Genomic DNA, 16,299 nt, shown 5'->3' with positions numbered 1-16,299 from the left:
ACACCAGGGATTTCGCATCAATATTCAGTTACTGTGTTTCCTTGCAGTTCGGCAAACATGAGAGGTTCTACCACGTCTCCCACAAGCTGTGTTTCCTCCAAGGATTTTTGTTGTAGTTCTGCTAAGTCTGATGCTGGACACCTGGTTTGTCCCCCTCCCCTTCCCCCTACTGGTATCTGCACCTGGGTTACTTGATGAAGTGAAGTGTGCTCAGTGCAGTGAGGTATAGTGAGTGCCAGAAGTACCAGGCAACTTAAATTACCATTTCATCCCCAGGCACTCTCATATTCCTATACAGCCAAGCATGCACAGAAAAGAGTTTCTTTGACCAACTGTGCTCGCTCCCTTCACCTAAAGGGGCTCCAACTTTGTCCCAATTACACCGAGTTTCTTTACACGGAAAACCAGAGCATTACAGATATTCACACGCACTTGCAGAATGTCTACGGAGGCCTGGAAATGACCGAAAGTATGGTGAGTCATTTGGCAAGGTGGCTGTCATCATCGTGCTAGATCATGCAAACCTGTCCGATCTCCCACGTGCTGGCCAGCTGCACTTAGCTGTGACTCCTGCAATTCTGGAATGTGTGGACACTCCGAGGTGATCGAAGCATCAATCAAACACCTCACTGCTAAACTGGACATCTCTGTCAGTAGTGCTGACACACTCAGCCACCAGTTGGGGTACTCAAGGGTGTGTGAGCATTGAGTTTCACGCCACGTAACAGAAGACCATAAAAAGCAACGGAGGACCATCTGTGCAGAATTGCTTGCATGTATTGAGGCTGGCTGAGACAATTTTTTGCCAAACACCGTCACAGACAGTGAAACATAGGCTCATCACTTCAAACCGGAAACAAAACAGCAATCCACGGACTGGCGCCATACCATCTCTCCTCCATAGTAAAAGTTCAAAGCCACACCAAAAGCCGGTAAATCACGGCCACTAACTTCTGGGTCTATGATGGGGTTATTCTGTTTGATGTTCTCCTTCATGGTGCAACGATCACCTCTGAAGCCTATTATGCTATTCTCAGTACATTGAAGAAACAACTTCCGTGTGTTTGCCAGGGCAAAAATGCACATTAAATTCTCTTTCTCCATGACAATGTAAGGCCTAACACAAGTCTGCGCACCTGAGAGTGCCTCAAAATTTCATTGGACTGTTCTTCCTCACCCACCCTACAGCATGGATCTTACATCTTTTGACTTCCACCTGTTGGGCCCAATGCAGGATCCACTCCACTGGAAGCAGTTGGTGGATGGTGGGGAGATTATTGATGCAGCAAGATATTGACTCTGATGTCGAACAGTGAAGTGCTACCATGATAGCATACAGGTTTTCCCAATAAGATGGCCTACAGCCCTCAAACTGAACAGAAATTATGTTGAAAAATAGGGTTTTGTAGCCAAAAGAGTGGGGAATAATATGGTGTATTGGAGTCCAGCCATAGGGATCTTTTTCCTTTCTTGCAGGAACTCAAACTGATAATGGTATAGTGTCAACCACAGAGGTCATCCATCCCCCCCCCCTTCTCTCTCTCTCTCTCTCTCTCTCTCTCTCACACACACACACACACACACACACACACACACACACACAGAGACAGACAGACAGACAGACAGACAGACAGACAGAAATGTGAAACAGCACTGAAGCCCAAAATCATTTCCATCACATTGTTTGCTGTATGCGCAACGAAATCATTAGTATCTACTAACAACAGTTAATACTGCACTTGAAACAGAGATTTCACTTTAGACTTTGATTTCTACATGAGCACCTCTACACTGACACCTTTCCTTTTGAACCCAATTTAGCAACTCAGGTAAATGTTTTATATGTTATTTACCTTAGAAGCCAAATGAACTCTCTCCTGGGTAGAAAAAGATATACATTATTCATGACAAATTCAAATTAACCATCCACAGATGTACCACTATTTTCTTACGAAACCTCTCCTCAATTTCCACAAAATGTAGTAAGTCATAATCAATTCAGTAAATAATATATATGGGTAGTAAGTACAGAGAATATTTAACATTTTAATTACCTGCAGTTGTGTAAGATGGCTTTGTTCAACAGAGTGTAATGAAGGAGTCATAACAGACTCAGGAGAAATTTCTGAAAATGAAAGAAAATGTAAATACATTATGAGCAGAAAATTTGTGAATCTAAGTATGATTAATCATCTGACAATGATCATTAGCCTTTATCAATAAAAACAAAACAAAAATGTTGAGCGCAGATTTAAAATTCAAATCTTTAAAAACATACTATTAATATACATTCTTCAAAGCGAAGCAGTATCATATTTCTAATTTCTTTGTTGCCCAGTGCATGGAAAATTGTTTTTCTGCAGTACATGCAAAAAAAAAAAAAAATGTCTGAAGATATCCCTCTAATTATCTTATTAATCCCAAAACCAAACAAAATAGACAGCATGATGTAACAATAATCTTCTTGGAGGTGAAACACATTGTCACATCATCACAATGAGACACACATAAGAAATGCTACAGGTATATAAATACTTTTTGCCCTTCTTTTATTTTGACAGAAATCTAAGTAGTTTCAATTTACCATGACATTTCTGACAACATCTCACAACTTAAGACTTCTATCTTGTTTCCCTCCCTTCACCTTCTCATCAAGTCTTTAAAAGACTATGTAAAAGAGCCAAAGTAAACAATACAACAAGTTCATACAGAGAGGAATCAGATGTAACATGACAAAACAACAAAAGTATTAGCTGCAACATATTCTTTGCAAAGGAGTTTCACCTTATTCATTACATGAATAAACTGAATAATTTTGAGTATCACTACAACTTGACATTGTTAACTAGTAGCTACCTGTAGCCACTCACATTTCATGCAAAAAAACAAAATCATTAACACACATTTCACAGAGACTTATATACCTGCAGCATTAACACTAATGCATAGTCATTTCTGTATAATTAACAAAACAAGTGTACCTTGTTTTAATGTAGCTTGATCTTCTTCCTTCGAGTGCAATTTGCGTTCTCGTTTTTTTGATAATTCTGATATTTTATTCTTCAACATTGTTGCCACTCTTCGAAGGTCATCTTCCATTATTAGCCCAGACTTAACCTAGAAAGAACATAACACTATTACAATCTAAGTAAACATCATATGATCTGTTACATAAGCAAGTATTATTTTATTCTGCATCAACTATTGAGATACTACATAAGCTGGAGGAAAAAATTAAGTCACATGCATGTGTTAGGATATGTTGAAAGAAACCAGTTTATTGTGTAACCTTCCTTCCACACCATTAATGATTAAAATCCTGGAAAGCTATCAGTACTGTTGAAAGAGCTGTGGGAGATACTGCTGCATTGGCATACTGACTCCTTACAGTCCATCCAATACGTATGCTTATCATGCCATTTGCATTAAAACTGAGGACATGTATTGTAAGTAAAACTCTTCATGTACCACATTCTTGGTACCACCTGTAGCAGATAATCTTTTCAGCCACTCAGGTTATTAACAGGGCTACAAAAGAAATAACATTTTTAGCCTTGTAGTATCCAATTAATGGACAGGGCCATAGCACAAAATGCTCAATCACACTCAACACACCAGTGATTGCTTTTTAAACACCATCTGTTTTCAAATCACCATCACAGAAAATCTCTCAATATGGTGCAACAGGTAAGCAATGAAAGTCAATATTACACATTTAACTGCACAACTTCTGTCGAAAAAGTCAGAAAACGTACAGCAGACGACATGAAATAACAACACTGTCCTTCATGATACGGAAAAAAAAAAAAAAAAAAAAAAAAAAAAAAAAAAAAAAAAAAAAAGGGCACTCCATGGCCTACCAGGACCATTCGACCGCCATGTCATCCTCAGGGGAGGATGCGGATAGGAGGGGCATGGGGTCAGCACACCGCTCTCCCGGTCGTTAAGATGGTATTCTTGACTGAAGCCGCTACTATTCGGTCGAGTACCTCCTCAATTGGCATCACAAGGCTGAGTGCACCCCGAAAAATGGCAAGAGCGCATGGCGGTCTGGATGGTCACCCATCCAAGTGCCGACCACGCCCAACAGCCCTTAACATCAGTGATCTCACGGGAACCGGTGTAACCAATGCGGCAAGGCCGTTGCCCCCTTCATGATACGAAGTGTGTTAAATTAATCAGTGACTGATACTTACACTTCATTTGAAGAAGAAGAAGAAGAAGAAGAAGAAGAAGAAGAAGAGAGCAGTGCACACGTGAAGATACAGGGCAAAAAGAAAAACATACATATCAAAATAACACAATAATTAAAATTTTAAAATTTAAGAGTATCAACACATTGGCACCAAAGTTAAAATTAACTGAAGAGTCATTCTTTATTTTCTTGTTGATAATGTCTGAATAATCATTCTTTGGATAAATAACAGCATAAGCAGTTCATGGGAGTCACACCACTACTGTGAAGTTTACACAACAGTAACAAAAATTCCTGTCACAATACATTTTACCTCTTGATTCAGTGAGGACTAATAAAGTGATGGGTGATATGTCATGACATGGAAAATGTGTGGGGGATGTGAAGAGAGTTCAGCATGATAACACATTCACTTTACATGCTACAGTAAAAATGTCAGCATTTTAATAACTGAATGAGTTAATTTCAGTGCACTTTTGTTAAGTGGGCAGACGGGTACACACTATAGTAAAACAGATGTGAACCATACCAATGCTGCATTTTGGAGATCACACTGGAAAAATCAACTTTCAACTTTCACTTACACTTAAGAATCACATTCTACCCCTAAAAATAAACCTTGTCTCCTCATTTTATAAATCAATAAGTCATCACTGATGACACCAGCTTTTTCACTACAGAAATTCTAAACTGCTTGGACACATTCTCAGTAACAGGAAAAGTACCGGGTGACCCAAAAAAGCATTAACATTTGAAAATGCACCTGACAGACTTATGTACATAGAGAGGTAAAATTTCATACACATGCCTGAAATGAAAAGGGGTTTTACTGAAACCAAGGTGGTCATTGGATGACCAGATCAAAGCGCTACTGCTGCTTGGACAGTTCAGGGACGTGTTTGCAGGTTCATCTCTGCAATGTGAAGCCAGCGCTCATGAAGTCGTTCATTGCACCAACAGTCCACGAACTACTGTTCAGAAGCACTATGGGGTGTCCTCCAATGCTGATCGTACAAAATACAGCATCACCATGAATTTTTAGCTACCAATTTTGTGATGCGGACAGCATTTGCGGTGTGGGCACTTAAAAAAATTAGGGAAGATGATGACTGGTTGTCTAACGTTGTTGTGGCCTGACGAAGCCCATTTTATACTCTGGCAATGATTTTCAACAACCACAAATGCAGAATCTGGGCTACCAAAAATCCTAGAACTGTCATGGAAATCCCAGTGCATGATGAGAGGGTCACAGTGTGGTGTTTATTTACCACAGCAATCGTGATTGGACCCTTTTTCTTTGGGAAAATGCGGAATGTTGCTTTTCAAACTGTCAGCATGACTGTTTAATGTACGCCAATATGTTATACTATCACAACAACCCTAGATTGGCTGCTAAACTGATGTACCTTCTCTCGTCGCCAAGTTTGCTACAGCAATAACAAAGCGATTTATAGAATGTAGGACACAGTGAAACACCTAAGGTGGAAACATGTAAGGGTGAAGAACAGCAATACAGGTTACAGAATACGTCGAGCACTCTGCTATCACTTAAATGACACTGTTTCTTTGGCAGCTCACCACAGCGTACCAAGGCCCCAATCCAAGTGGCCTCTATAAGCCGACCTGTGATCTGTATGGACACACTATCTCTGAAATCACGTGCATCGTGAGTGAAGATACATCGTGAACACCTGCTGGAATGTACAATTTTTAGGCAGGATAGTGCGCTGCCCCATACTGCTACATGTGTGAAAGATTGCTTATGCACATTGTTTGGGGAGGATCATGTGCTACACCACCACACTTCTGCCCTGCTTTGCATCCCATGCCCCAGACCTCCAACTGTGTGATTGTTGATTGTGACGTTACATGAAGCTGCAAGTCTACTGCAATCATCGGACACCATTAGGGACACTAAAAGACAACACATGACATCAGTTTCTCGCTATACTTCCTAATATGCTGCACAGTGCTGTCACGACATTGTCCCTCAGCTGCAGGTGTCTTGATGAATGACCGCTGACATGTTGAGCATTTGTTATAAAGAACATAACATTTTCTAAAAAATCAACTGTCATGCTAATTATTGCTTTTATATCACAAGAAGCGCCATCCATTGGTCTTTTGTACAAATTTTTTTTGTTTTGATAAAACATCATGTCATTTCAAGCATGTGGGTCAATTTTTAGGTCTCCATCTACGTTAATCCATGAAGTACTGAATTTTCAAATGTTAACAGACTTTTGTGTCATCCTATACTGTTCCCCACCACAGAATAAGTATCTTGATACATTCATTATGTGAGTTATGACATTATTGGTTCTTCCTGATAAACTATGCTGGATCAGGATTCAAATGCTCTGTCTTTCTTTATGTAACAATAACAGTCTGAAACAAGTGTAAATATACAGTTACCACTTTATTTATTTGATGAAGTATTCCTATGTCACCAGCCAAGTTATAGTTTTGACCTGATGTGATGTTTTAACAAATTACATGATTTGATTTTATGTATTACAAATTGCTGTTGAAAGACTGAATGCAAACCATTGATTTGTTTATGAAACAACTTTTTCACTACTACTCACGATTTTCTTTATATTTACATTTTGCATTATGTATTTTGAGAAATGATTCCCATTTCCGAATGTGTTTTCTGTGTGGTATGTAATTTCATCGTGATTTCATTGTGTGAGGTGCTGTATTGTTCTGTTGTATTTTCTGTTATATATAAAAACACCCATAGTTTATAATAATTTTTGTGTAGAGGTAGTAGTGAAATTTGGAAACAATCTCTACTTATCGTTTTCTTGACATCCACTTGTGCAGAAACTCTCACATACTAAACATCACATACAATTTTCTGTGCACCATGACAACAATAAATGAACAAACAGCTGTGAAGATGTTTTCACATAATGTCAATACAGATAACACTATAGGTCATCCACAGTATATACTTTCATATAGAGGGTATTTATTTTAATAATTTGGATCATCATTTGCTTACAGGTATATTTTTACAATGGTGCTTATTTCTATGTGTCATGATTTTTATTTTAGTACACTGTCTAATCATCTTAAAGACTTCACTGATTCACTTTCCAGTTTCTCATTTCATATTTTACCTTCATACTTATTGTAATATTAATATATATCTGGTTCTTTCAACAGAGCCATTTTATGCGGAGTACTTTAACATTTTGTTCTACTTTTCCAAATGTATGTGCTGTGTCATTTGTGGTCTTTAATGTGCTCTGTATAGCTGATGTTGATATCTTAGCCTGTTTTCCCCAGCCAGAACATGGGACTTTTCCTGGCATGCAGTTTTATATACTTCAGAGTCCAAATATGAATCATAAATACACTATATGTTATGTATTATTTTTTGTTCTTGCTTATAAGTTGCACAGAACACAATTTTAATTATGTGTCTTTTGAAGATATAGAAGATATTTGCAATCCTCTGTGATGTACTGAAAAATATGGAATGCTATAGAAAGATTTGTTTTGTCTTTATCTTCTATGGTGTGGTTTGTGCCTGGGTCTTTCTTTACTTTGCCTACTACTGAGACAACCATGGAAGTGTGTAACCATTGGCAACTGCAATCTGTTTCCCTATCTTCATTTCCTTTTTCATGTTTTAAGCTAATTTCAACACCCTGTGCAAAACTGACCTATATGTTGCTTATTTATGAATGTTTGGGTGACATGAAGTTGCAGGGCTTGTGATGTCGGTCATTGTATTTTACCTACAAAGCTTAGATGTTCATGTATGATTGTGTCTTTTGATATTTAAATCTAGGTAATTGATATTTTTCTCTTGTTTGTACTCCACTGTAAATATGATTTACAGTGCTATTTACAGACTGCAGACCAAAGCCGCCCCTTCCTGATGGAGAACCGCATGGACATATCCTGCAGACAGAGGTGACAGCCCCTTGTCCCTTGTAGTTGTGAAAAATGTTGTGGTAGTAGTAGTAGTTAAGCAGCAGAAGCAGGCGGCACACCTCTCAAGTCTCAGGATGGTGATCTACACACAGCTGATTGCACTGCTCTCACACAAGAATGTTCTCAATGAATTACAATTATAACAGAATCTTGCAGAGAGTTTAGATGGACAGACTGTTCTGCCTGACTACATCATAGTGTAATCACATTTCCACTTTGTCTTTAATCTCAGCGTATCAAAATCCGTCGGTATTCCATTGGTACATCAACCAAATGTAATGCTGTACCTTGCGGCATTGATTAACACACAGGAGGCATTAATATCCATCACAGCTAGAAGACTGTAGGGGCACAATGCATCTTTGGTGACGTACACTATGTGATCAAAAGTATCTGGACACCTGGCTGAAAATGACTTACAAGTTTGTGGTGCCATCCATCGGTAATGCTCGAATTAAATATGGTGCTGACCCACCCTTAGCCTTGATGACAGCTTCCACTCTCGAAGACATATGTTCAATCAGGTGCTGGAAGGTTTCTTGGAGAATGGCAGCCCAGTCTTCACGGAGTGCTGCACTGCAGACAGGTATCAATGTCGGTTGGTGAGGCCTGGCACGAAGTTGGTGTTCCAAAACATCCCAAAGGTGTTCTATAGGATTCAGGTAAGGACTCTGTGCAGGCCAGTCCATTACAGAGATGTTATTGTCATGTAACCTCTCCCCCACAGGCCGTGCATTATGAACAGGTGCTCGATCGTGTTGAAAGATGCGATCGTCATCCCCGAATTGCTCTTCAACAGTGGGAAGCAAGTAGGTGCTTAAAACATCAATGTAGGCCTGTGCTGTGATAGTGCCATGCAATACAAGGGGTGCAAGCCCCCTCCATGAAAAACATGACCACACTGTAACAACACCGCCTCTGAATTTTACTGTTGGCACTGCACACGCTGGCAGATGACATTCACCGAGCATTCACCATACCCTCACCCTAGCACGGGAATTCCTGTGTGATGGTCCATATAGATGTCTGCCTATTACACATTACGAAACTCTTCAGCAGACAAGGTCAACCTGTACGCTTTTGTGCTGTACATGTCCCTTCACATTCCTGCTTCACTATCACATGGGAAACAGTGGACCTAGGGATGTTTAGGAGTGTGGAAATCTTGCATACAGGTGTATGACAGAAGTGACACCCAATCACCTGACCACGTTTGAAGTCTGTGAATTCTGCAGAGAGCCCCATTCTGCTCTCTCACGAAGTCTAATGACTACTGAGTTCAATTTTAGATCACTTAGTTATGTTAATGTGTGCTGGGAATGTTATAAAAAAAAACAAAGTGGGAATTGTAGTACATGCAGATGTAATTAACCAATGCAGTGGGTTCTACCTAACCTTATTAAGGAAGTTTCAGTGGGAAACAGTCGCGAGAAATTTTTCTGAAGGTAAATCCAGGATACTATTGTTTCTGGTCACAGCAACTTTTACCACTATCGGCAGGTACTACCACCTTTGCAATTATGTGATAGATCACCTGGTGCTCAATTAGTAGAGAAGAGGTTCAGTCCAAAAATTATGAAAGACATCATATAGGGCTCACATGCCTCAATAACTTCATCAAAAGATGTTAAATAGCAAATGTGTAAAAATATGGTACAGAAAGTTCTGGCAGAATGTAAATAATTTAGGTATAAAGGAAACACCGTACGGTATAGAAGTGAGAATTTGGAGGTAATTGTGAAAACGCTACAAAGATAACTGATGTTTCACATAAACAAATAATATGAAGGCAACATTTACTTAAACATGGGTGGCAAGGACCATTATGTAGGACTGCAGAGCTATTGGCAAAGCGTGCCACTTACACTATCTGGTTATAACACAATACTAATGCTGACTCCTTACCATTTCACTTGCAACTCCATCAGCATTATCGTTCTGCATATCAAACTCAAACTGAATAGCTTCGTTTTCCTTATGTTTATGACTTCGTTTCTTTGGATCAAGTACTCTCAGTCTAAATTCCACTTTAGGATTTTCTGAGGCAATTACATCCTCATTAGACACCATTTCCAGGCGGAGACCCAAATCATCAGCAAAAAACTCATGGTTCATCAGATCTTTGACCCCTGGTCTGAAAAGGTACAATAAAAATGCATACTTAATTGTTGTGACAACTCAGTTCTTTTATTACACAAAAGACGCTAAATGTAACATCCAGTCATTCTACATAGCAGAAAACTCAAAAATGACTAAAACATGAAAAATTAGAAGAAAAGTTCTTCAATTACTGCTACAAAGAGCACGCAACAAGTGGGCGAGAGTAGACAATGGGAAACTGGGGGGGGGGGGGGGGGGGAGTGGGTGAGAGTAGACAATGGAAAGGGGGGGAAAGTGGGCGAGAGTAGACGATGGGAAGGGGGCGGGGGAAGTGGGTGAGAGTAGACGATGGGAAAGGGGGGGGGGGAGTGGGTGAGAGTAGACGATGGGAAAGGGGGCAAATGGGTGAGAGTAGACAATGGGAAAGGGGGCAAGCAGGAGACAGGCGACAGTGGGGGAGGGGGGAAGTGGATGAGGCCAAGAACTGGGGAGTGAGGAGGGTGGGGGGGGGGGTGGGAAGGAAGGTGGTGAGGTCAAGAGTGAATGAGGGGAGGGGGAGGGGAGGAGACAAAGGCAAAGAAAGAGCAGGAGGAGGAGGAGACAAAGGCAAAGAAAGAGCAGGAGGAGGAGGAGGAGAGAAAAGCAAAGAAAGAGCAGGAGGAGGATGAGAGAAAAGCAAAGAAAGACCGGGGGTGGGGGGGAGGGGGAGGAGGAGGAGGAAGCTAAGAAAGAGGAGGAGGGAGGGAGAGATGGAGATGGAGATGATGATGATGATGATGATGATGATGATGATGATGATGATTGGTTTGTGGGGCGCTCAACTTCGCATTCATCAGCGCCCATACAGAATCCCAATTTTTACACAGTCCAATTTTACCACTGTCATGAATGATGATGATGAAATGATAAGGACAACACAAACACCCAGTCCCCGAGCAGGGAAAATACCCAACCCAGCCAGGAATCGAACCCAGGACCCCGTGATCCAGAGGCAGCAACGCTAGGGACTAGACCACGAGCTGCGGATGAAGGGAGAGAATTTAGCTTTCACATTCAATTAGTTGAATACAAATCTGAAAATGACAGCCATATGGAACAAATTCTCAATCCTATAAACTATTTTTCTGTTCTACTTAATGCTGAAATGACATTTTCTGAAGTTATGGATGTTAATCCTCTTACACAATCTATCGTTTTTAAATTGTTTATGATCCTTCCCAGTGTTTCTTGCCAGTTATTAACTTGTATCTCAAAATATCACCTCACTTATAGGAATCTCTTGGATGTTTTGAAGACAAAAGTAACAATACTTCCTTACAGTAAGAAGAAAGATGTGAAAACAAAGCACAGACAGTGAATAAAGCACACTGTTAAAAATTATTACTTCTACAGCATTTATACCATTGCTATTGTTACATGCTTACATCTAATTATAGTTTCATTAGTTGATGAAGTACAATACATCTCAACTTACCTCTCTTCCTTTTTAAGCCTAATACACTGTTCTATGATGTCTTTTATTTCAGGATTTTCGACTTTGTCAAAACTGGCTGGCTTCACACCCTGAAATACATTCATAATTCAAAAATATTTATAAGGTAGAACATTTACATTCAAAGGAAATGGATTTTCATTTACAATTAACCATAAGAAAGTTCTAAAAGTTTTAGCATTTACCAATTGCCCAGAACCAAACTTCATAGGCAGTCAATGTCTTTCCATAGTTATCAACAAGATAAACAAATTTAAATTATTTTGCTGGAAATGTCCAAAACAGAAAGAAACTAACAAGGCAGATAACAAACAAAGTTCAATAGAACCAGTTTGAAGCTTCCAATTTAGTTTCACACAAAATTTTAAATAATTATATTAAACATTTATCCAAATATATATCTCTAAAAGCTAAAGAACATTACACAAACACTCTAATAAACATTATAGTACTAGTCAGACGAATCCAGTGTTTCAAGAATTAACTCTTTGGTTGAACATGTAGAGGTGTGGTGCCTTACACAGACTGTGAAGATCTCTAAATGGGATTTTGCATAGAAGGAACAACTATATCTAATGTATTTGTGTATGTGATTTTTGATAGAGTGGGGTTGATGGTGTTTGCTTAAGTGTGCAAGACCATACCGAGGAACAACATCAATTTTTTAAAAAAAACATGGTTTGCACACAGCTGTACTGCCATCTTATTACAAAACCAGTTTCAGTCATAGAAATACGATCTACAGGTATAGTGTGACATCAACCAGATGTACAAGGAGGTGACAAAAGTCATGGGATAGCAATATGCATATATACAGATGGCCGTAGTATCACATGCACAAGGTATAAAAGGGCAGTGCATTGGTCGAGCTGTTATCAGTATTCACGTGAAAAGGTTTCGGACACGATTAAGGCCATACGACAGGAATTAACAAACTATGAATGTGGAATGGTAGTTGGAGCAAGACACAATGGAAATTCCGTTTAGGAAAACATTAGGAAATTCAATATTCTGAGAGCCACAGTGCCAAGATTGTGTGGAAAACACCAAATTTCAGGAATTACTTCTTACCACAGGCAATGCAGTGGTCAACAGCCTCCACTTGACAGCCGAGAGAAGTGGCTTTTGCATAGAGTTGTCAGTGCTAACATACAAGCCACACTGTGTAAAATAACTGCAGAAATCAATGTGGGATGTAATATGAAATAGGACTGTGTGGCGAAGTTTGGTGTCAGTGGGCAATGGCAGCATAGGACCAATGCCTTTGCTAACAGCACGACACCACCTGCACTGCCTCTCCTGCATTTGTGACCATATTGGTTGGACCCTAAATGAGTGGAAAACTGTGGCCTGGCCAGATGATTCCTGATTTCAGCTTGTAAGAGCTGATGGAAGGGTTTGAGTGAGGCACAAATCCAATGAAGCCATGGACCCAAGTTGTTGACAAGGCAATGTACAAGCTGGTGGTGGCTCCATAATCGTGTTGTTTGGTCCAACTGAATCGATCATTGACTGGGAATTATTATGTTCAGCTACTTGGAGGCCATTTGCAGCCATTCCTGGACTTCATTTTTTCAAACAATGATGGAATTTTTATGGATGACAATGAGCCATGTCACCGGGCTACAATAGTTCATGATTGGTTTGAAGAATATTCTGAATGATCCGGCCACCCAGATCACCTGACATGAATCCCATTTAACATTTATGGGACATAATCAAAAGGTCAGCTCGTGCACAAAAACGTGCGCTGGAAACACTTTCGCAATTATGGATGGCTACAGAGTTAGCATGGCCCAATATTTCTGCAGGGGACTTCCAACGAATTGTCAAGTCAATACCATATTGAGTTGGTGCACTACACCACGCATAAGTAGGTCCGATATAATATTACTTGGTATCCCTTGACTTTCGTCACCTTATTGTATGACAACTCATATTCATTATCAAGCATATCAAAAAACAAAACGTCAATTCAACTACAAACCTGGTGCACATATAGCCTACCGTATAACTGTAGTGAAGCACATGGCAAGACTCTTTTATACAGGAGTCACATGAGGGCTTTGTGCCGGTGGAGAGATTTGCAATAAATGCAGTCTAAGTAAGGAGCCAATACCAAAGATTTCTTTCCGTAAAACCAAACTGGGGAGCTAGCTACCTTTGAACACCAGGGATGCTTATTGCTAAGTCTTTCATTTGGGAGTCGGTGTGATGATCAAACAAGTGTATGTCTGAACAATGTTCCAGTATGAATGATTTTTTGAAGCAAAATTTAATGCTTCAGCTTCCCTTTGCTATCTAATATTGCCACATCAAACTGCACAAAAGAATGTATAGAAGCCCTTGACCCACTTAGAGATTTTGCATAGGAACGTAATTTCCTTGTGTGCTCGGCAGGATCTTTTGATAAGGTATGATGACAGGAGCTTATGTCTGCTTCGCCTATCATTTTATAGACACACTAAATTCTAACTTTTTCCTATCACATTTCCACGTTCTTTTTGACCAAGAGTGCAACAATCTCTGCTTCCTCGACATTTTCAGAATTTCTTTTATTGGAAATGGAAATGCCTTGTGGCTAGCGCCTCCAGTCGGGTAGACAGTTCACTTGGTGCAAGTCTTTAGAGTTAATGCCACTTCTGCGATTTGCGTATCGATGGGGATGAACGCGTGATGATACGGACAATACAACACCCAGTCCCTGAGCGGAGAAAATCTGCAACCCAGCCGGGAATCGAACCCGGGCCGTTAGGTATGACATTCCGTCGCACTGATCACTCAGCTACCAGGGGCGGACATTTCCTTTATTAAACCACAGTGAATCTTTTCCTTCCTAAATTCACACACTCAGCACATACCTCCCCATGGTGTGATTTACAATCAGTCTAAACCTGGACCATAATTCTTTTGTGGCAGGAGAGTACGTGGCAGAGGGGGGCAGCGGCAGTACACATAGGGGGCGGCAGGGGGGGTCGCATGCACAGGGGGTGGTAGGGTGGCAGTATGCCCGGGGGGGGGGGGGGGGGGGTGGCAATCTACACAGGCAATGGTGGGTAGGGCGGGGGGAGCAGGTAGGAATGAGAGAGTACAAAAATGTACTTCTGGAATAAATTTGAGTTAGTAATAGCTATTACTCTGTTTAAAGATCACAAGAGTGAAAACATTAAGACTGGAATGGAATTCCACTATTAAACCCAGAGGAGAGAGTGGATAGTAGGAAAGAGTACACTGAAAGCCATCTATAAAGTGGCCGAGTTGTCCAATGATATGGTAGAAGAAGAAATTGAAGGCGATATGGAGGATGTAAAGGATCCAGTATTTGAGTCAGAATTTAGCAGAGGTTTGGAAGACTTGTGACCAAGTAAGGCGTAAGTGGTAGATAACATTCCATCGTAATTTCTAAAATCATTGGAGAAAGTGACAACCATATTACTATTGGAGATAGTGTGCAGAATTTAATAAACTGCAGAGAGAATAGACTTTTAGGGTTGGTGGGAACGGGGGCGGGGGGGGGGGGGGGTAGCAATGCATTCCAGAACACAGGAAGGGCAGACAGTGCTGGAACTATTGCACAAGCAGCTTAACAGCACATGCATCCAAGTACCTGACAAGAACAATGTACAGAAGGTTGTGTAGCATCGCAAGTTGTTCCGAGAGAACTTTTGTTTTAGGATAGCTTACTGTATGTAACTTTGTGGGCTGATATCTAGTGGTCTACCTGGGAGACATACGCGCATCTGTCACTGCCTGCCATGGGAAAGTTATTCATTGTCTCTTATTGAACGCGTACATTCACCACCTATAAGAATCTATCTAAAGGATAGTAGTTTTTCTGTAATCACTTTCAGAAAATTTGTATACTGCACTTTGTTATTAATAGAAAGGTGGTGTGAAAATCTCAGCTTTCTAGTGGGCATATTTTCGGAGATAGAAAAATTTACTTTAAAGTTAGAGAAACTACACTTAAGAAAGGAAATTCACCTGGGAACATTTATGACTTGTTTTTGGTCGTCAATTGAAATTCTCACCTGAAGTATCAGGGTACAGAATTATTTAATTGAAATTTAATTTAAAAATTTAAAATACCTTACAATTTTTGTAGTATGAAATCTAGGATAACTTCAGAAAGAACTATTAAAATCAATATTTATTTTATTATGTGAGCCTGTTAGTAAATGAGAGAGTGTATGTGGGACATTCATCAAATTTCAATATTGCATTATATAGTGTCTTAAGTATTGTGCAAGAGTTATACAAGCCTGTCATCGTAAAATGATCTTAGGGGATTTACCCACTTTGCTGATGACGCATGTCTAAGTGCGATTGCTATTTTAACAGAGCAGCCAGAAAGTCAGCTGGAGTAAAATCTGTATCTAAAGAATATTTCCAAAATTGTCTTCTCTTTTTCATTTATTAAACATTACTATAATATTTGTAAGTCAGATTGACGCAAATGCGTCTGTGTATAAGGATTGGTGCAGACCAGTTTTGGCGTGAGTATAATCACAAGCGAGTATTCCGATTGGCAGTCAGTATGGTCAGCCAATCAGACTTGAGA

At 39.9% G+C, this 16,299-nt stretch overlaps 1 protein-coding gene across 1 annotated transcript in view; it reads right to left on the bottom strand.

Moving 5' to 3' along the window:
* LOC126248681 (serine/threonine-protein kinase WNK1) overlaps positions 1 to 16,299 on the bottom strand; it is a 325,351-nt gene that overhangs the window by 189,159 nt on the left and 119,893 nt on the right. The window contains exons 9-12 of the mRNA XM_049949948.1: positions 11,721 to 11,809; positions 10,052 to 10,280; positions 2,982 to 3,117; positions 2,055 to 2,125 (exon numbers count right to left, since the gene is read on the bottom strand). Coding sequence (XP_049805905.1) covers positions 2,055 to 2,125; positions 2,982 to 3,117; positions 10,052 to 10,280; positions 11,721 to 11,809 — 525 coding nt within the window. The remainder of the gene's footprint in view (positions 1 to 2,054; positions 2,126 to 2,981; positions 3,118 to 10,051; positions 10,281 to 11,720; positions 11,810 to 16,299) is intronic.

This window comes from Schistocerca nitens, chromosome 3 (assembly GCF_023898315.1).
Source record: "Schistocerca nitens isolate TAMUIC-IGC-003100 chromosome 3, iqSchNite1.1, whole genome shotgun sequence".
Lineage (NCBI taxonomy): Eukaryota > Metazoa > Arthropoda > Insecta > Orthoptera > Acrididae > Schistocerca > Schistocerca nitens.
The sequence above is the reverse complement of the archived record's forward strand: the minus strand, read 5'-3'. Positions and strand labels throughout refer to the sequence as shown.